At 41.2% G+C, this 22,437-nt stretch overlaps 1 protein-coding gene across 1 annotated transcript in view; it reads left to right on the forward strand.

Annotated features, from left to right (window-relative positions):
- The window catches only part of LIMCH1 (LIM and calponin homology domains 1), a 74,315-nt gene that overhangs the window by 21,786 nt on the left and 30,092 nt on the right, over window positions 1-22,437 (forward strand). The window contains exons 6-10 of the mRNA XM_009579711.1: window positions 7,988-8,023; window positions 12,771-12,897; window positions 15,689-15,843; window positions 16,040-16,442; window positions 20,175-20,396. Of these exons, the coding sequence (XP_009578006.1) occupies window positions 7,988-8,023; window positions 12,771-12,897; window positions 15,689-15,843; window positions 16,040-16,442; window positions 20,175-20,396 (943 nt within the window). The remainder of the gene's footprint in view (window positions 1-7,987; window positions 8,024-12,770; window positions 12,898-15,688; window positions 15,844-16,039; window positions 16,443-20,174; window positions 20,397-22,437) is intronic.

Raw genomic sequence — 22,437 nt, forward strand, 5'->3', positions numbered from 1 at the left:
GTGTGAGAAGAAAAGCAGTTAAGAATATTAGGGCAAGCACCCTTAGTGATTACTCAGGTCTTAAAAAAAAAAAATAGAGCCATTAAGAAGAAAAAGTGCCAAATCTCTGGTATTTCAGGATTCAGCAATGTTGGCCAAGGATCAGGTATTTGCATCAAATCTCTTTCTTTGTTTGAAGTGTTTGAGAAGTTTAATACTGCCATTTACAGTACTACATTCCCTGCATCTAGTATGTTAAACTAGTTCTTCCTGGTTCTTCTAGCTGTAGCTAAAATAAGTAAAGAACCAACACTGCTGATTTTCTGTGTGAAGTCCTTGTGGATTTGTTACCTGTATATGATAAGTTTTATTTATAACAAGCCTTTGCCCAATCTAACAGCTGCCTGGGGCATATTTGATTAACTGTGCTTGTTTTATGACCTGGAGATGAGTGCTGCCACTCCCTTCTCCTCCTCTGGTGCATCAAGAGCTTTCTTTAATTTTGCTCTGTGTCAGTAAAAAGCCAACATGTGAAGACAACAGAAGCATCCCAGACATCATCCTTCGCAGGGACAACCCCTTCATGACACATTACCAAGGGAAGGATTCTGGTTCAGAAGATGAAGCAGCCAGCAGAGTTCCTGATTTAGAAAAGGATGACTTTGCCACCCGGAGAGCCAGAATGAATCAACCCAAACACGTAGCTCCGTTTAACTCCTTTTTAATTGGACCCTATACAAGTAAAGATAAAGGTAAACTGGAAGACATTAAAAAGCCATTGCAGATGGAGAAGCAGGAACATGCAAGGTGTGCATTCATGATCTTTTTCTTTCTATTATAATGCTTTATTTCACATGGCTTATTGCTGTGTAGGACTAAAGTTGTCTTGGCTACAAAAAACTTACAGGGTAAAGTAAATGCAAATGCCTTATCATAAAGTGAACAAAAAAAGAGATGTAGATTACTTAGTGTAATTTTTTGTTAGAGTATTAGGACCAGGAACTTAAATTGACTATGAGTGTAAATAACAGACAGACTAGACACTTCTGTTATCTAAGCTCATGAGACAACTTATGAGCATGAATAGTGGAGAATAAACTTAGAAGATATGTTTTGCATCTCAGCTCTTTTGCTGAGCATTTTTGGATGCATTTTTTTCATCTAATGCCATTCTTTTAATACCCTGCAGAAAACATGGACTTACTCTTTAGTTAGTGCACTGAATATACATACCTGCTATACTGCAGCGAACTGTGTTGCACATAGTCCTGATGTTTCTTATATAGCATTGTTTTTGGAAATGGAGCATGGCTTACAAGGTTTCAGCCTAGAAAATCTCTTCTGTCTTCAGTTCAGTGATGCAGACCTTTAAGAAGTTGCTGAACACACATACCTGCTAGGCACACGTCTTCTTCAGGAAACAAGTATATTTGTTTTATTTGTGCAAAGAGAAGTGATCCTAGATAAAACCTCTATATACACATTACAGTGGACCTTAACTGTACTAACTGATACATTCAGAAAACTTCTCTTAATATCTTGTAGCTCTTTTTAGTAATGCAAAATGTGCCTTTCAGCTGCTGGTAATTTGATTATATAAATATTTTCTAATGACTAGTTTGGCAGGGCATCTGAAGAGCACATAACTAAATTTTAATATTCTAATGCTATTGACATGACTCTAAGATCAAAGAAATTCTGTAGTATGTTTGCAAGCAAAACTTGAATTCACTTTGTTAATAATATGAAAATGAGATATTTGTTACTATTTACGAGAAAGCTTATTGCAGAAATGCTGAATACAGTACTAACTTAAAGATTTTTCTTGCTTGAGCTAGGAGTAGAAGTCACATGATTAAGTGGTCTCAATAATGCATGAGCGGGGTAGCATAGATGAGAGGTTTCAACTTCAAATGATTCTATGTTTACTTCCTAAAATTAGTGTAAAATTAATCTGCTTATAAACTCAGTTTTATTTTCTTGTGCTCTGAACCTCTTCTGTTGACACTGATTTATCATTGCTCCCTCAAAATATCTTTTCTTGCTGAACTTGAATGTGCGTTAAATTAGAAGAAGACGGGTGCACATGGCATCAGCAAGGCAAATAGTGACAAGCAAAGAGAACCCACTTCTGCAAACTGAGAAGACAGAGTTAGAGGAGGAACAGCAGGTGAAAGTGCCTGATACTGAGGGAGGTGATTTGGCTAAACGGAAATCTCAAAGTACCCTTCCTCAGCTACGAGAAGATGCAATTTTTGTGAATGCCTCTATAACAAAAGCAGATCTGGAGACCTGGAAAAGATTGAAACTGTCAGGGGAGCCCAGGTACGGTTTCTGCCTGTGGACAGGATTGGCACCCTAGGAAGCATGTTTAGTATGTCACGATCGGCTGTGTGTGCTTGTGGTTTAAAACTTGAAAATGCCTTGATGACAACCGGTCCTCACCTGTTTAAATTTTCAGGAGGAGTCCAAAATCTGTACAGGGATGCTATCTATCTATCATTAAATTAAAGTGTGTCCATTATTTAGAACTACTATAGTACTTTCACGGTCACTCCCCCAGGACACTCTTAAATGTCGTATTAGAAAGGTCCCTCTTGTCTCGTGGATCAACCCGCTTTGAAGCTGCTCTAAGTTGAATAGCGCAAAGGTCCATGTGGCACCACTAACTCAGTAGCACTGTACTGCTGCTAACCAAGCTATCTTCACGACTTGGGGCATTATACCTTGGGGGTGTTAACTGAGGATCAGCATCTCTTTGCATTAATGTGGCTATACTGCTTTTGAGACCTGAGCTAATATATCTGCACGGCATTGTACTCCAGTGCTGAGTAAACACACCAGCACTGTTTGTCACTGCAGCAGGAGTTTCAGGAGCCTCATTGTATGGTGTAGACATGCTCTTACTGTAAACTAGACCTCCGCAAAGGGAGCCGGTATAAAGCAGTTATTCGAAGCTATTTCCCTATGGAGGTGGGCTATAACGTATGCAGGTGATCTGTGACTCCGGTAGGAAAGGATAACAACTCCTAGCCTGCCTGTTTAGGCACATGCCATTTTCCAATTAAAGGTGGCCATCTGTTCAGACATTCTTCTAACAATGTCATTACTGTGTGTAATTTTAGCTCTAATACAAACCATCAAAATTCAATCATTCTCTCGTCTCAAAGATATGAGTATCTCTCCGTTACTTTTGAGGTGATTTATTAAAATCAAGATTCAGTCCCCTTGGTTTAGGATAAGTGAATTGCCCTTCCTGGTGCTCTCGTGCCACTGGAACTCCCCCATGACAAGGTGGGTGTGCTGGTGCTTGTGCAGTCCTATGTAATGTATGGCCCAGGTCTACGTGAGCAGATAAGGGAAATATGGCTTTGTAAGGGTGAAGAACTGAGTCTGGAATGGGCCATATGCTATGTTCCTTCCCCTAAAGAAGGACTTCCATGGATGTGCTCCCAGAGTTTCCCCAACAGGTCTGCGGTATCTTTGGATTTTATCTGTCATTTGGGCCTCAGTATAGCACAGCTGTTTGTACCTGTGTCCTTGAATTTTAAAATAAAAACCCTCCAAAACCTTAGGAGCATTTAATTTGCTTTATTCTGGGGTCTCATTTGGGGGGGATTCTTCTATTCCTCATTCATATTAGTGAAGAAGATTTCAAATGTCCCAGTGACACTCTGCCACCAGCTGAAATCACGGTGAAAGCAGCAGCCCACGATGATTTTGCTGTCCGCAAAGCCAGAGCAAACAAAAAGGCTGGTAGCCCCAAGCAGAAGTTTGTGCATTTTGGTCCAGTAACTGAGATTGATCAACAGAAATGGGACAAGCTCATTATTGGCAGAGCTTCATCCAAGAGCGGAACAGAAGAGGAAAGCAAGAAAGATGGTGTGAAGAGTCACTGTGGTGTTGAAAGCTCTCCTTCAACCACTGCTGGCAGTCTTGGGTTTGCTGAACACAGTGATGGAGTATCTAAGCCACAGAACGAGTCCAGGTATTTGGTGTGGCTTAGGAAGCGTTGCTGAGCTGGAAATGAGACCTGTTCTTGCCAGATGCTGATCTGCATGGGGGTGGTCTGCAGCGTAGACCTAAGAGCTGTTTATGCGCACGGCCTTGTTCAGAAGTCATCTGACGCCTTCACAGTATCTTAACATGTTTAGGGTTACGCAAAACAATGCTGTGCAAAGGTCTTCTGAGAGCTTGCCTCAGAATTTCTGATGAGTGGTGAAATCACTGGCATCTCAGAGTCTGAGCTGTCATTTGAGCTTTTTCTGCTTCTTGAATTCCAGCGGCTTTGCTCTGCCTGCTTTCAGCGCGGTAGGAGTTTGTCCTTCAGCTTGCTGGCCTTACTATTGTTCAAAAAATGCCTTCTTTAAAGCTAGTGGATTTATTTTCTTTTTGAAGATGTAATGCTGAAACCAAGGTATATTGGTGCTCTGTGTTTCTGGCATTTATCTGGAGGAGAATTACAGCTCTGGGAAGTTAACATATTAACAGAGCTTACATTTATTTGGCTTTTCTTTAATTGCTTAGTCTGTGGCAGTAGCAAGAATTTTTAATGAATGCTTTTAGCAAGCAATTCATTGAGTTAAGTTTGTGTGTTTATAAAACATTTGCAAACTGAGTTGGAGGACTCCTCTTCTTACCTTTCATTTGACCTGAGAATGTTTTGTCTATCTCACCCCTCCTCTCAATCGCATCACTAGTGGGGTAGCCAAGTCAGGTACAGATGACTCTTGCAGGAGAATGCTATCACCTGTCCCGGCTTTTGGCATCGTCTCTGAGAAACAAATCCTGTGCAGTTTGAACAAACAGCAAGAAAGCACCGAGGAAGACTGCGTTGGGCATTTACCAGACATTGAGAGAGATGATATGTTGGTTAGAAGGATGGGAACTTTTCAGAGGCGTACCACTAGCCCCGTTCCCGTACATTGTCCTCTCCTGTCAGTAGCTCCTCATCTGCTGCAGCAGCGGCAAGGGGAGGCAGTAGCTCGTGAGAAGGATTTGAAGACTCCACGGGAAGCAGAAAGGTCAGAGAACAGAAACAGATCCCTCTGAGCCTCGTGCCTGGTTTGTGTGTGGTGTTAGCTTGGATCAGCCAGCAATGTTGTTCCGTTCTTCACACGGCCTTTAAAGATGTGTTTTACTCATTCATCATGGCATGTGTTCTGTTTTATGAAATTACTTACAAGAATGTATCCTATGAACATAAAACAGTCTGTTTTCTTTAATAATATTTAAGCACTTCAGTTGTTAATTTCTGTTCAGCATGAAAACAGTCTTTCATCTTTTGGGGGGATTTCTTTTGTAATCCATGGTGCTTTATCCAGACTTTTATGCCAGCTTCCAAGTGAATAATTCCTCGCATTCATTTTTATGCAATCCCCAACTTCTAATGTATCACCTACATAAGTATGGCATTCAACATAGTTTCCTCTTGCTCTCACTCCCTGTGCTGTAGCTAAAGATGCCTACTTGTGCATCACTGCAACTGTGTTTTGAATAAGAGTACCCCATGTTGCCTCAGCAGCCGTTTGCCTTTGGGCTGCACAAGTGAGCCTTATCATGGAACAGTGTCACTTGTTTCTCTGAGCAGTACTGTCACACGAGAAGAGAGCCAAGAACAGCTCGAAATCGCTCAGCAGCAGAGCGGTGGAACAGAAAACAAAGCGAAATTTCCAGACCCACAAAGAGATGACATGTTGGCCAGAAGAACTGGCGCTTTCCTAAAACAGCCTGGGCCCAGTGCTAAGCAGTTCCTTCCCATGCCATTTTCAAAGCAGCAGAATAAGCAGGGCACAGCTAGAGAACTTGAGAAGAAAACTACAAGGTAAGAAAGTTGTGCTTCTTTCTTTCCCTTGCAACTGGCCCTGTGGGCTGTTTGTCAAGATCGCTTGATCTGGAAGAGTTGCTGTTGGCCCAGCGGCAGTTTCTTCCATACTTGTCCTCAGTTCTGTGCCGACTCTTTCTGCTCAAAAGAAGGCAATGCAGGGTTTCTGGCCTTTTTGGTAGAGCCCTGTAAAGACTTGGAGCAGAGCTCTACCAGGTGCAAAATTCTAACAGTCTGTGGAAATGGATATGCATAGCAAGATTGTGTCACATTTGCAGAGGTTTCTGGTTAAATATGAGCTAATCATTCCAAATGTTTCCAGGTAGAAATAGAGGTGCGGGTATGTAAGGTTAGATGCTTGTCTATGGCTTAGCTGGTGCCAGTGACTTCCAAACAGGAAATCTAGAGATCCCGAGATCCCTCCTGATAATGCTCGATGTCTTTCTAAGCACCTTTGTTCAGATGCTTGAGGCTATGTGGGGAAGTTGGTGATTTAAGCCTTTGAACAGAGTTATCGTTGACTGGTTGAGCCACATGCAAGCGGGAGTGGAAAGGTTCTTATTCATCAGCCTTTTCAAAGTACATGAGGAGAAGGATATGCATGTGCCTGTGCATACACAGGTGAAAAACTAGTGTACAGCTCAGCCAGAAGAAGAAAAACTGTCATCTACTGTAGAATTGAACTGTGGTTTGGTGTTGAGAAGACCTAAGGTTGATAGCTTAGTTAATATATGTACTTAATACTTTAATCTTTGGCAGTGTCCAGGACAGCTTGTGTTTCTGACTTAGAGGAATGGAAGTACAAGCATTTTACTCTCTATTAAAATTATGTTTTCTGTACCTGCCTTACTTAACTTGTTAGCTATCAGCTATTTGGGTTTGTGGGGGTTTTTTTGTTAACTTACAGTTATACTTTTCATTACATATATGTGATTTTTCAAATGTTGCTTAATACGTCTCTTTACAATGCTGCCTTTGGCTCACTCAGGCCTGAAGAATGTCCCCAAGTCTGCATTAATAGCTCTGGAAAACCTGTAATACAACTGCCGCAAGAACAGCAGCAAGGACAGGAAAAATGCAATCTCCCTCCTGCAGGACAAGATGAGACTATTTGTACTGCCCAAGGGGGTGAAGGTAGTCTTAATGAAGTCCACCTTGGTCAAACGTCTAAGCTTCAAGAGATTCCTGAGGAAAACGAAACGGAAACATTGTCATCCAAGGATGAGCACCTGCAAACGTGAGCTCTCTATGGTGTGAATCAAGCAGCTTGTTACGCCCCTGTGTGCACACTTCAGAATTCAGATTGTGCGTTGCCTGGTGTGTTTTCAGTCCAGACTAAAATACTGTATGTCTAAAAATACACTTTTTAGAAACAAACAGAATAGTTGTGTAATGTATTTTCTTTTGAAATATTTGAAATATTGAAATGAATGCTAATTGAAAGGAAATATTTGATTACAGTATATATGTTGAATTGCAAAAAAGGTTTATGAATAGCAGAAGTTCAGCTGGACTCTGCTCATTTAGAGATGTGTATCTTGCTTCTCCTTGATTAGAAAATGTTGCAGTGTCGACTTTTGTACTTGATGTTCTTTTATGATAAATCCCAGATACAAATACGTGGTTTGCATGGCTTTAAACAACACTGTCACTTTAGTGAATGACACTGACTTGTGTATTACCAGTACCTTTTTTCAGCTACACCCCCAAAAAAACCCCACAACAACAACAACAACAACAGGAAATCCTGTGGCTCACTTTCTGCCTATAGTATTTGTCTCTTCAGTGCTTCAGTAATGGTGATTCTGAGCACTGCTGAGGAATGTAACTGTTAAGTTTTGTCTCCATTCATCGCATGTGTGGCACTTAATGTTAATATATTGTCTATTTTCAATAACTATTTTCTACACCCATTTTAGGTATACCTCAGCAGATTTTTATAATGGGGGCATTAGTATGGCGTCAGGGAGGGATGGGTGGTATTCTTGTGTAGTTTGACCTCCAGATGATTAGGTAAGTCTTGTTTGCTGAGTACAAAATCCCTGAACGGTATGATTCTTTTTTGGTCAGCTTTACTAGTACAGGTTGGATGGTGAAGTGGCAGTTACCCAAATTGTATGGGTCCAGTTGCAATTGCTACTTAATGTATTTATCAACGCTCTAATTTTATATTTGGTCTTGTAGATTCGGCCCCAGAACTGCTGTGTCTGATGACGCAGAGTAAGTTGTCTTGTGTTCGCAAGATTCTATTTTAAACAACTTACACTGCATGCTTTCCCGTCTTTCTACTAATTTAAAATGCAGTTGATGCCTCATTATTATTTTGCAGTGTTCCAGCAAATAAATTTTTCAGAAAAGCACTGAAAAATGGAATGCAATATGGCTTACATTGCAGCTAAAAATAATTTTTATATAAAAGCCCATAAAAACTGAGCGTAACACTGATGTCCAGCTGTTGCTTCAAGTATTGTTTCCTCTTTTTTCTTTTCTTTTTTTTTCTTCTTTTGTTTTGTTTTGTTTTGTTTTGTTTTTCTTCTGAATTTCCATTGCCTCTAATCGACTACAGGTAAAGAGAGTTGGGTTGAATCTGGGCTGGGTGTTGAGGAAAAAAATGAAGTATGACCTATACAGGAAGAAAAAATAAATCCCAAAGTAAAATAAAATCCATTGTGATCTTCAGAATAATTACCAGGAAAATACATCTTCAGCTGTTCCTTTGTTGTCTTTTAAAAACTTTCTCTTGAATCCCTTCTAGGTTGGGTTTAATTTAATAATGTACTAAACTTCATTTTTTTTAAGCTCTTCACCTCGATACTTTACTTTTGGCAGAAGGAATAGGACTGTGACATTTATTGCACTCAAACATACTTTAATTGTGTGTGTATGCATGTAAACTGTAGTTCAGAATAGTATGCAATGTCATTTAGAAAACTCTGTGAAAGTATTAGCTATTCTTACAAAGTGCAGGCATTTAGAAGCAAAGAAATAGTTGGGAACTACCCACATAGTAATGTCCTTATTATCCTTCTTCTGTTCACCGAAATGCACATGACCTTCTCTGTCTCCCAGATTAAATCACAAAATAGAAACAGCATGGAGGGTTTTTTTATAACAAGTATATACAGAGACTCTCATATAATTTTTCACCCTTTCCTCTAATGATAAAGGCTAGAATCGCAGACTGAATATTCTTTACAAGATCTGTAATACCTTTATGCTGAGCAAAGCCTGTGTTCTCTGACCACAAAGTAAATGTGATCATTTTCAAGCAGCAGAAATCTGTTCAATCAAATGAAGAGATGAGATTAAAAGAGAGTAACAACACAGAAGTGTTATACTTAACAATAGAGACTTCCCTGCCATTTCAGAAGGTCTACCTATCCGATTGATTTGTTCATTTGTTTTCCCACATTTTTGCATGTCTGTATTAAATGCAAACATGACAGAAGGTACACGGAGATGCCTTCAAAGAGGCATTGCAGTGTGTTTGGTTGTATAATGTGAGAGTAGCAAAGAGGAATAAATCATACTGTTTATTCCACATTGATTCTGATTTTGTTCTAAAAGCCAAAACAATAAATGTTCAAGCCTCATTGTCATCCTTTCCAGATGTGCCACAGTTTCAGAGCAACTATTTTCCTAAACTGTCTTTTAAGTTCTTATAAACATAAGATTGTGTTTTTCCTTCTGAAGATGAAGTACTTACGAAGAATCTAATAAAATCTGGCTCTCAAGTAGGAAAAATAAATTGAACTGACATTTAAAATGCTTCCAAAATGTTTGTCAAGTCTCCTTTGAAAACTCTGTAACTTGAATTCAGTTTTAGACTAGGTGCTGTTTATTCCAGCAGCAAAACTAGAAACTCCTTTATTAGACTGACAAAGTTCCCTTCGCTGGTTAGTGAATGCTAGATATTGTCATTAGCCCTGGTCTGTCTCAAGGTCCAGAAGAGGCAATACTTAGTGTGTGCTGCTGCTCAGCCCCATTCCCATCTCCCGAAAAGATGGGGCTGAATTCAGGTGGTAGTGTGACAGTCAGTGTGAGTTCAGGCTTATGCTTTATACTTTAAGCCTGACAAACAAATAATAGTGAGCTGAGATTTTTGAGTATTTGTTTACTAGGGTCTGATTCTTTAGCCAGCCTGTTGCTTTTTATGTTTTGTTGGGGTTTCTTAAGTCTTAGTATGCCTGTAAAATGGTAACGCAGCCACATAATAAATGCTTTGCATAAGGATTTTTAACATATTCTCATAAAAAGAAGGTTTTTACCTTGTTTCTGACTTTCAAATTAAATAGTCTGAACACTCAAGTCCTTGAGGACTTTTTTTATCCAACACTTGTTCAGACCTGTTTAAAAAAAAAAGAATTGCTGCATGGTATCACTGACAAGAACAACTGTAATTTGCGAGAATAAAGTAGCATAACTTAAAAATCACATCATCCCAAAGATCTAGCCCTCCAAAATACACTGTTGGTCTGCACCGTGTTTTTTCCCAGATCTGTGTTAGAACAGCAGGTCTGGTACACTGGTCAGCAGAAAGACCTCTTGCTTCCAGACAGAGTTTGGATACAATCCCCAGAGCTTTGCTAATGGCAGAAAATTCATGAACATGAATTCGGTACAGTTACATGTCCCCCGTCTACTTGCATGCTGTGTGCCTGCTGGTACAGCGCATGGTTGAAGGAAGGAGTAAATCTAGTTCTGTTCATGCAGGTGTTAGTGATGGGCTGGAGCCATTTGCAGTTTATGTAAGAAAGAAATAGGACGAAACGATGTAGGACTCATAGTGAAAGTGTCTTTTGGCAGAAGCTCAAGAGTTTTGGCCTCTTTGATCTTTTCTAAAAGGATGAACTTGTCAGGCAGAGAAGTCAATGTAGACCTTTCAGTTGTCCATGTCCATGTATTCAGGAAAGAAGGTGGTTCTCCTTAATGGTTACTACATGTTGGTCAGAGCAGAGCACAGCGCTTTGAGGTGTGACTCCTTCAGATTGCTCTCTTGGGAAGATACATTTGCGCAATGATGTGTTGCTGCAGAGTTGATGTTTGAACCTATCTGGTTGCTTATCCATGGCAATGAAGGCCCAGCAGCAGGAGGTGACTGGAGTAGAAGGTGCATGTGGTGTTGTAGTGTATAATTTGATTCCTGGCCTAGGCTGAAGCCTCTTCCAGAGTACCTTTTTTATTGCATTGTTAATAGCTATAAAACCTTTGGTTTTGCTGCCTCTGTGCACCCTGAGAGACCCGAGGGAACGCAGGGAATAAATACTAGCCTTTCATTAGGACATCAGGGGACTCTTGGTAGAAAGTATTCTTACCTTCCTATCCCAAATGGCAGAGGGTGAGTACTCGTGCACTCTACTAGAAGCAGTTATCACCATTTCAGATCTTCTGTTTTATTCTACTGTATGTGAGTGAAAAATTTTCTGACATGAGGGAAGGGTACAAGAAAGGAGCTACACAACCAGTTTGACCCAGTAGGCACAAGGTGGCAAATACTTAACACTAAACGCTTTTCTTAGTGTGAGTTTCAAAAGCTCTTAAACTGGAAAAAACCCTTTAAGGGTGACTTTATTACAAGTTATGCATCTCCCAACCTACCTTTCCAGTCTGCAAAATATGTTCCTTAGTAGGTGATATGCCTTTAGTTTTAAAAACAACAAAATTTGCCATCTTTTTAGTTTCTGTTATTTCCAATCCAATCCAATCAAATCCTAAGCAATGCAGCCCTTAAACTACCCACGGAGAAACCCAAATTAGTGTACCCCTCAGCACTCTGTTTAAGGGGTGAAGCACCGTAATATGCTAACCTCGCTGTTCGTGCTTGAAGGCAGTAGGATGTGTATTCTGTCCTTCATTTCTGAGTAAATACCTACTAATAGGATGGGATCTGTGCACGTCCTTTTCCATCCACTGTCCAGACCTTTCAGCTTTCCCTTGAGCGTGGCTCATTCCCATCTTTGCTTACCTGAATACAAATGTTGGCTAAATAATACATATATGCACAGCTTGCTGTGTCTATTCACTTTGATTACTGTGGACAGAGTCACCTACAATTTTATCTTCATTGGGTGCTTCTCCTGCTAGTTGGCTCATTGGCTCACCTAAAGCTACAGATGATCGTTTGAAGACTGCTGTGAAATCACTTCATGTGGAACTGCATGGCTTTTTTTTTTTGCTTTTTGCTTTTAATGGCACAACTGAGGTCATGTTTTACTAATAATAGGTAGCAGGGAGGGAGTAGTATGTATGTTATCTTCCCGTGAAGATCTTTATGTAATATGAATGGATGTATAATATCAAACCATGACCTTTTTTTCCTTTAACTCTCCAAAGGTCAGGGACAGAAATAGAATGTGTAGAAAGAAACTGTTTTGTCCTGAATGTCAGCTTTTCCTTGTTAGGTTAGCTATATTAATAAGTTGCTGCTGATAGCATTGAGTTTCCTCGAGGCAGGGAGGGGAGAGGAGGAAGTACCATGCTGTTTGCACTGCATGTACTTCTCTGGGCAGGCTCTCCCCAGTTTTGTAGCAATAGCATTTAGCCAGCTATGCTGCCCCTAATATACTTCTCAAGCCTCTCTTGTTTTACACTGAAATGGAAACTTCTGTCTGCGGTGTTAATTGGAGGGGTTTTGAAAACTCCTTGGGAAACAAATCTTCAGAAAGTAAAATGTTCTGAACTCTGCTCTGAGTAGAATGATTTTAATGTTAGTAATGCTTCTTAGTGAGAGGCAAAGTTGCCTAACTAACAAAAACAAGAGAAAGCTGAGGAGTATAATGCCTGAAGTACTATGTGGGAGCCATAGGGATGCTAACAGGTCCTTCTAGGGGACTGCTGCTTTTGGGAGCTTCATAACTATGCAGGTGTCTGATTCTGCTGTAGCACCCTCATGTGGCTTTAGCTCTAACAAACTGAAGGACTATAAGCCTCTAAATAATGCTGCACTTCTTATTTCCCCCTTGTTTAGGAGTGTGAGCATGTTTGACATGAGATCTGAAGAAGAAGCTGTGACTCAGCCTCATAGCAAAGCTCGCCATGAGAAACTGCAGAACATACACAACCAGCTGAAAGAGGATGAGACCAGATGGCAAGATGTGAGTAGGCAACATTGTCTGCAGTGCTGGCATTGAGGCCAGCTAGCTAGGCAAAAAAGTGCAACCTGCTAAATCTACAGTTGTTCTCTAGCACTAAAGTAATCAGGAGCTTTTTTCTTTTTTTTTTCCCAATGGATTGTTGCTAAAAGCATTGAAGTTCAAGGTACAAGGTCTTCTGGTGCCTCTGCCTGTGCACCATGTATTTTGCTTTTTAAATAAATGTAATTGAACTGTGATTAGGTAAAAATAGAAGCAGAACAGCTCCTAACTGCTAGCTCTCTGACTTTTATAATTAGTAAATGCCCAAAGTGACAAAATAGAAGACTAAGCAGGACAGTGAATAAATAGGTTGGACTTGGCTTTAATAAATTTGCATAGGTACAGAAGATGCTAACATTTTCCATCTTGTCCAAGCAAACAAATTACCCTTCAAGTTAGACACCCTGCTTGGGTTACAAGTCCTTTCCAAATCCTCTTCCCTCAATTTTTTTTTAAGCTGTCCTGGCATTTGGCATTGTCTTCAGCGCATTAGTAAGGACAGAAAAGCATGATTTGCAGGTAAATTAGTATCAGGAGTTTTAGTATCAATCCTGTTCATTCCTAAAGACTGATTTTAAATAAGGAATTTGGGGCATATTTTTTTAATTTAAAAAAACCCCAAAACCCACATCTCTTCAAGCAGCTAGTACAGTAATTTCCTATTATAAGGACAGCTACTGTGAAACATCTCAGAGAGGTTTTTGGTAGAAAATTCAAGAAAAAGTCCAAAAAAGAACAAAGTATATACAACTAAGAAATATCTTTTCGTAGTAGAACAACAAAGGATTTCAGCTGAGAGGTCTGTGTATGTGGGAAGCCATAATTTCCCAGCAGAGATAAGAATGAGTCCAAAGGCATTCAAGAGGTTTGAGAACTCTTTGCTGTTGAACGGAAAATCCTCTGAGCTAAAGTGCGTAAGTTTTCCAGGCCCTCCGCACCTTCTGCACTGAAGTAAAAGTTCTGAAGAGGTACTAAAAATGCCCTTACTGGAATGTCCTTGGCATTCAGAGGGCTTTATGGAGGTGACACCGCATTCATGGTCGGATATTTTTTATATGCCTATGCTGTAAATTTGCCAACAATTAACAGTTTCATGACTTTTTTTTTCATTGTTGTTATTCTAAAGCATCAGAGCTGGAAAAGATAAACATGTCTGGTTTTTAATTACAAAAAGAGGAGGAGGACTTATGTTATGAAATTTACTAATGAAAAACTAATTTCCAAACAATAGGCAATAGTGGGAGTAGCTGAATGAAGAAATGCTTTGGTACTTCAATGAGAATAATTAGTAACTGAGGAAAATGAAAGGCCGATGTTTCAAGAAGGGGATTATAGACTGATATATGTAGGTCATGTGAAGAAATACTTTAATGAGCATTCCCTTGAGTGTAATGTCAATAATTTGTGGTTTTAAGCTAAATTAAAAGTGACAAGGTTTGTTCCTGGTTTTAATAAAGTAAGTTATGCTTGCAGTACCTTCTGCTGTTTACCAATAAAAATGCAATTAAAATATTTTGAAAACCATGTAATTAATGAAACAGCCTTTGAATTGAGTATGTGTACAGAATCTCTGGTTTTTATTAAAACCAGAATTTGTTAGAGTGCATGAAATATAATCTGTATACTAATCTCCTGATGTTGTAAAGTTAATGGCAAATGTGCCCCTACAGTTTCCTAGGAAGTTATTTTTCTTTGCAGAAGTTCGGCAGAGGTTATTTTTCACATGTAAAATTTTGTTCCTTTACTGGGTGGCTGCAAAGAAATTTTACAACTTAGGAAACTTCTTTATTGTAATACTTTTACTGTGAAAAAGATCTTGTCTCTGTACCCTCCAGGGCTTGTGAATTCATAACCCAAGTAGGATGCAAGACATAGGTGCCCGTAACGGGTATCTCCTGTGACTCTCTGGTTTAGTGTCAGGCTGGTTTTGCAAGAAAGGTAGAGAGCCAGAATCAGTGGATCTTCTGGACAATTTTGGGCAGGCAGATTCCAAAAAGAGTAAGATCGTTACTTCAGTAAGGACATATCTATATAGCTGGATACAAACCATAGGCTTTTTGCTCTGTCATATGTCATGTCAACCAGGTGTGAGCCACTTTCATCCCTAACCTGTGTTGCTCAGATTTGGGTCCAAAATATTGGAGGGTGCCCATGAGGAAGAATTTAAGTTTGGATGCTGCACTGGATTTTTCTGTCAAAAAAAAAAAAAAAGCATGGGTCAACCGTGCTTGCATGTAGTTGGCTGAGGGCATGGGCAAAGTATGGGACTGTCAGCTCTCCAAGGCAGACTATCAGTGCGGCTGTAGTTCGTGGTGAAACAGTGTCCCTTCCTCCAATGAACTCCTGCCTCCCACACATCTGATTATTAAAATTCTTCACCAAACATAATTTTTCTACTTCATCTTCCTGGGGAATCAGGTTTTGTCTTTTATGTTGGCCCAAGTGAAAATGAGTGCCCTGACTAGTCCTTTTAGGCCAAATTTCCTGGTGTTATTACCTAGCATGCTTCTGCAACACTACAAAGCCAAAAAGAAAATACACCAGTGGAGCTATGAAATCCTTACTAGATCCTGCTGTTAGGAGGCAACAGTCAGGCAACATCTTCATTTTATGGTATAATCTTTTTTTCTCTTTAAAATAAACATTGCTGCCTGCAGGAACAAGCATTGCAAAGTGGCTGGCTGGGTTCATTGCTTTCTGTGGCCAGTTTTTAGCTATTTGCAACTCTGCAGGTGCCTTCCTTCTCTTGCAGGATCTGGCTCGGTGGAAGAGTCGTCGAAGGAGCGCTTCACAGGATTTAATAAAAAAAGAAGCTGAGAGAAAGAAAATGGAAAGGTTATTGTCTGGAGACGGAACAAATGAGCGCAGAAAAAGCATCAAAACCTACCGAGAAATTGTGGAAGAGAAGTACGTTGTTTTACTGAAGTGCAGTGGCATGTCTGAAAATGCTGTGTGCTCCATAGGTGATAGGTGACTGTGGGCAGCCATGCCTGCAGGCCTGGGGTGAGGGAGAGGGAAGGATGTTGATGGAGCAGAGGAAATAGGAGTGATTTCCAGCGTTACTTTTAATGCGATGGTCTCTCTTGTGTTGTCTCCCTTGCAGGGAAAGAAGAGAGCGGGAGCTTCATGAGGCATACAAGAATGCAAAGTCACAGGAGGAGGCTGAGAGCATCCTCCAGCAGTACATCGAAAGATTCACTATCAGTGAAGCTGTCCTTGAGCGTTTGCAGATGCCAAAAATTCTGGAAAGAAGCCATTCAGTGGAGCCAAATTCCCCACTGAAAGACCCAAATCCTCTGAGATATTTAAGGCAACAGTCACTGCCTGCTCCAAAATTCACTGCCACCATTGAAGCAACTATTGTTCCTACCGCTGAACTAGAGCCCAGCGGTTCGGCAGGCCGCACATCTCCCAGCAAAAGCGTTGTCTCCAAGGCTGTGCCTATGCTGACACCCAAGCCTTACTCACAACCCAAAAATACACAGGAAGTTTTAAAGAACTTTAAGGTAGGATACATTGCAGTCCCCAAAGTCAATCAGGGGGCAAAGAGATCCCGACTAAATCATTTGAATATATAAATGTTTAATGCAATTAAGTTGAAAATGGTTGCAGCATTCTGCTGTTACAAAACTCAGCTTCGTGCTCAGTGCTGCCCAGTCTAGTGGTCTTTTCTTGGTTACCAACCTTAGAAACTTGGCCTGTTCAGACTGGACTATTTGTGCTGGTCATTTTTCCTCAGGCTAAATTTGTTTGGGAAGAGACAGGGAAAGGGGGGCCTCTAAGAAAAAAGCAAGGCATTTTCTGAGAAAGAGGACAGGAAAGAGTATGTTGTCATGGTTTTTTGTTTTTAAACAAAAGGGAAGGGGCAGGGAGCGTGGAGGCCCTGACTTTTGTAGCAAAACCTGAACTGGCTTTTGTGTCAACGGTCTGATTTTTGCCATACCCAAACAAGTCTGTCCCGTTCGGCCAAGTCATAAGCCTTTGAAACACTGCAGTGTGCATGTATTCAGTGTAGAGAGCTCCTACTCCTTCAGAGTCAAGAGCCAGCTTGCCCAGAGATTGTCCTAAACATGCTTCTCACCAGGGATGAATGGGGAAAGCTGCTTCCCTGGTGTAAAGAGGGCTGTCCATGCAGGTTTAGGGAAACAGATTGGTACTGGGGCAGCGGTGTAACTGGGGATTGCTGGTGAGAGAGGGGGAGTGACTGCATTGGGTTGCAAGAACTGCGCAAAGATTATGGGAATAAGAGAAGTAAGAGAGCTTGGATGAAAGCAGGCCTGCCTGGAATAAGGAGCCAGCTATGAGATTTGTGGGGGAAGGGGATAGGAGAAGAGACTGAAAAGGGGATATGAAACCTGAGGAGTGTATCTTTGGACTGGGTGGTTGTGGAGAATGGGAGTAAGATACTGAACGAATGATGGAGAAAACAAAGAACTGGGATGTGTTAGAGAGAAGAGGCCAGAATAAGTCAGGTTTGAAGAAATCTGTTTCTCACAGTGCCTGTACCAAAGCTGGAGCTTCCTCAAGTCTCATTGTAGCCTTGTTGTAAGCAGTGCAAAGCCTACTGGCATAGGTGCCCCCAGACTGTAGAGTTCAGGTCCCCTTGTGTCTGTCTGATACTTTGCTAGTGGCATGCAGGGGTTCCAGCAGCATTGCTACCATGTATATTCAGGTGGTTTACTTTTTAAAAAATAAGTCAGCTTTGTATAGATAGTGAAAAAACGTGTTGTAATGTCTGTAATTTCTTGAAGTCTGTGCCAGCTCTTGTGGAAACCCCCCCGCCATGTTTCCTAGTTGAAATGTGAAACTGGTAATTCATATTTCTCCTATACCTCAGTTGGTATTCCCCTAGAGTTTACATTTTAGACATCAGTGAGTCATGGATCTGTTTTTTTTCTGATCCATACTACTTTTTTCCTCAGAGGACCAAGATATACATGTGTATCACCTTCACGTATGTGGGGAGAAACTAACGCACAGATGCTTCTACCCCCCACCAACCACCACTAAAAGTCTGTCTAGATCTTGTTCGCTTGTTGTGGAAAAATGTGATTTGTCTCAGTAGGAATCATTCCCTAGCACATGTAGCTGTAGCATTATTTTCCCTTGAAACACCAGTCTGTCGATGATTCTCGGCTCTGGTGACAATCTGTTGACTTGCTCCAGATCATAAGGAAAGAAGTATGTTTGTTTAACTCTGCAGCTAGGGCATCTGTCCTGATCATTCAAACATTTGGTTTTCCTCCCTAACATAAATAGAGAAATGTCTTAGTCTAAACAGAGATACTAAAATGGATGGTGTGGCCTGCCAGTGTTTTCTTGGCTTTTTTATTTCTGAGATCTTTCATGACCTGCTTCTCTAGTAGATAATGGAGCGCACAGTCCCAGAAGACTTGGGTCTTAGTCCCTCACACTTGCATTTGGAAACAAACCCTAAGAGTGGTACTCTGTTGGGTGGATGATGGCAGTGAGGAAAGGGAGGAACCTGTTAATCTGAAAATCAGTCAGAAGGGGTGAAACCGCTTGCGGAGCCAGGCTGTTTCTCATCTGCGTGGGAGCTGATTGCGCTAGGTGCTAACTGCCTTCACCTCCCCGCATGTCTGTCAGCTAGCTGAGGATGCCCAGCACCTCGGAGATGGCCCCTTAGTTAATCACCCTCAGACAGAGAACAGACCTCTGGATGCGTGTATACAAGAAGTCAAGGGAGGAGTTTGCCCTCGGCTTAGCACTGATGGCGTATACTGAGTTGGAGTGCCGCTCTTGAGGTATCCAACCTGTTTACTCAAGAAGTAAAGTACTGAAGATAAGTAAATGGTGAAATAAGGAGTGGGGCAGGGAGGATGAGATGGGAAGAACTTTGTTTTCTTAAACTGTTTCAGTTCGATAAAGCAGTTTTGACACTTGTTGCATCAGTTTTCAATAACAGTGAAATAAGTGAAAAGTTCCCATGGAATGGCTTACCTTTGAGCTTGTTTTTACCTGTGTTTTTTGTTTATGCAGTACCTGTGGAGAAACCTGAAATGACTAATCACCATATATATCCCAGATAGCTTCTCTAAGAAATCACTGATCTATGCCATTATTCCCCCAAAGTCCAATGATTAGCGCAGAAGATCCTGTCCATATTTACTCCCCCACCTTTGTGTTGTCTCGCATGATGACTGTTTTGCAAGGAAGGATCTCTGTGCACAGAGCAGCAAAGCCCTCCTTCAGATCTTTAAAACTCACCCCTGCTGACAAGCCTATAAACATCTGTGCTGTAGCAAGGCAGGAGCAATATGGTGTTACTGATACCTGGTCCTCTCCTGGTCTCTCTCCAGCTGGGCCCTCTTATGGTGAATGGCCTGTGAGTTCTTTGTAGCAAGACATTTTTCATGTATACCGTGGCTTCTACAAACAGCCCTCCAAATTGAAAGAAGTCTTTACATGCCACCTCCATTCAGAACATAATTACGAAGTATTAAAGTCTCGAGAGGAAGCTGTATCAGTGCAGAGAAAGAAGCTAGAGCTTATTTTGTATTTTCTTCTTTGCTTAAGAGTTCCTTAGTGGGAATATATGCCCACCAAGGAGCTAGCTTGACTCTGAGAAAAAGTAGTTAAACTGTTTCTGTGCTATCCTTTTCATGGAGACTGCATAAAATAATTTTCTGGGAAAGCAGCTATTTATTTTATCGCCTCATGGAGAAGGTGGAATGCTCAGTTTTATTTATTCCCTGTTATGAACAGTAAAGAAACAAGTGGATGAACTCTGCTGCTCCTGACCCTTCAAAGTTCACATGACAGTGCTTCAGAAAGCACGGTCTACTAATACTGTGGTGAGGTCGTCAAGGTACATAGCAGTTCACCAGCGTAATTAGTCCTGGAGAACCTGCTTGCCTCTTGCATGAGGCAATGCAAAACCCAGCAGCTTTGGTCTAAATTTAACATAAGTCTTTGTTGTTCTTTTAAAATCCATTGATCTGTGATGCACACAAAGGGTGTCTGTATATTACTGGGAGAATGAAATGTGGGAAACCAGGGAATCCAGAAAAATTATTACCTTCTGTCTGTATTTTGTTTACGACCCCCCTGGAATAGGGTTTTCTTCTATCTTGGCCCGTTGAATGAAATGCTTGGCTCTGTCCTTCACCGATGGCACAGACTGTGTTAACAATTGTAATATCATGTTGAAGTCCTAATTTCCTAAATTCCTTTGGATGCTAATTGCCTCAGCATATTTATTTAACTGTATTCTGCAGGTAGATGGAAAAGTCAGCATGAATGGAGAAAATTTCAACGGCGTGGAAGAGAAGGATAAAGAGTGTACAACAGTAATACTTACTCCTTCGCCAAGCAGATCTCTGAAATTTGACGGAGTAGCCAGAGGGGACAGGCCCCCGGTAGAGTTGAAGAAGGACCCCACAAGTGTTGAGCTCAGTTTACAGAGGCCTGCCACTCAGAGTGTGCACAAAGAGCCAACAGTAAGACCAACACGAACAAACCAGCCTTGCTTTCTCTGCCAATTTTCTGTCTCATAACATATTTAATCACTAACTAATGAAACCCGAGTGCTTATGTTTGCTTTATTTCAAGAGGGTGTGCCCGGACCAGGAGAAAAAAACTCAAAATCCTTTGTAAATTAAAGGCTTCTTCCTTTGGTATGTGGGTAGAGAAATGGGAGGGAAAGATTCAAAAAACTTTTTGCAGCCAGCGTCTCTTTTTTTGGATGTCATGTAGCTGATAAGCATGCTTTAAATGTGCTGGGCCAGGGAGAAATCAACTCTGTGTCCCAGCTATTGTGCAGATTTATTCAGCGCTTCTCCTGATGTTAGCTGATTAGATCAGCAACATAATTGGACTGTGCAAGCCATTATAATTAGTCTCAGTTTTCAGTTTTCAAAGAAGAGGAGGTGGATGTGCTGGCCATTTTGAGCATTCAGCTTTCATTCCCCTCTCAGAAATATTAGAAAAGGGGATGAGCTATTGAAATACTCGGAGGGGCCAACGTGCTTCTTAACTGTCTTATCCAAAGAAACAAATTACTTTTACCTTTTCATCTTTCTCGCTCCCTCTTCCCCAGACAAAATGGCAGGAATAAAACTAGAGAACAACAGGAATCTAGATGCTACAAAACTGTAATAAAAGTAGATAGTAAAAACAAAACAAGAAATAAGGACCGGACTGCAAATAAAGCATGTAAAAGGGTTGCAAACAAGTGGCAGGAGAGGGAATTCTCGCCATTCTTTTCTGTGTAACAACAAAGAGAAGCGGAGATGTGGTGAGAGTTGGAGTATGATAATTTTTTGCTTTCATCTCAGATTTCATCCAAGCGTTGGCCAGAAAAGTAGATAGTAAAAACAAAACAAGAAATAAGGACCGGACTGCAAATAAAGCATGTAAAAGGGTTGCAAACAAGTGGCAGGAGAGGGAATTCTCGCCATTCTTTTCTGTGTAACAACAAAGAGAAGCGGAGATGTGGTGAGAGTTGGAGTATGATAATTTTTTGCTTTCATCTCAGATTTCATCCAAGCGTTGGCCAGATGGATAACAGGGAGAGGTCAGGGATCTGTCCTGGGGAGTGATGGTTCATTCATGCCAAAGGGCTTGTGTCTTATCTTACTCCCCTGCTTCATGCCAGTCTCTGGCCATGGACAACCAAGTCATGGAGCCTGCAGCAAGCATGGGAGCTGGGATGTGCTGTGAGCACAGACTTGATCCTATCAGAGGGAACTGGTATAGAGTCAAAAGTGATGATTTGCAGGAAAGCAGGCAGGGATGGCAGAGCAGAGGCTGCTCCTGTCAGAATGAATTGGCTGTAAGGGAAAAGCCAGGTAAGCACTGTGTCTGATATGGCAGAGCTGGTAATGGGAATGTTTGGAGCCTCAGCTTGCTATAGATTAGAAGCACGATGGTGATCAGAAAAGTCGCTGAATGAAAGCGTTCCTGACTCCTTTTTTAGGATTTCCAGACCAGTATAGCTGTGGAAGAGTTGAGAGGAAATTCAGCAACAGAAGCCGCTGTTAGGGCTTGGATGTGTTTGTACCTGTTTGATGCCCTCTCATCCTTCCCTTTCTACAGCTTTGAGGATGATGTGGCCAGCCGAACGCAGATTTTTCTGTGTCCGGTTTCTGCTTCCGGTGTCTTAGTTCTCGTGGTGATGTTGGCAAAGGAGGCAGAAGAGTCTGAATTCTCAGATTCCTTGTAACTGACATTTGCAGAATACCTCCTGGTTTGTAAGCTTGAGTGCACTTAATGATGAAGCCTTCTAGAGAGAATGAGCTCCACCCAAATGGAGCTATTGACAGAGTTTCTCTGCTCTAACTAAGGATTTTATACAGCTAGCTTCACAATTTCATCAATAATGTGGCTGGGTAGTGCAAATCATTATAATTACTCCTGGCGCTTCAGCTTCAAGCAAAGATATGTGTGTCAAGCATGTCAAGGGCAGAGCAAGGAGAGGAGACTGCTTTGAGGGGGTCTTACACGGGGAAGCAAGTGGAATGCACTGAGTGTGACGGAGGG

Source organism: Fulmarus glacialis, unplaced genomic scaffold (assembly GCF_000690835.1).
Source record: "Fulmarus glacialis isolate BGI_N327 unplaced genomic scaffold, ASM69083v1 scaffold12146, whole genome shotgun sequence".
NCBI lineage: Eukaryota > Metazoa > Chordata > Aves > Procellariiformes > Procellariidae > Fulmarus > Fulmarus glacialis.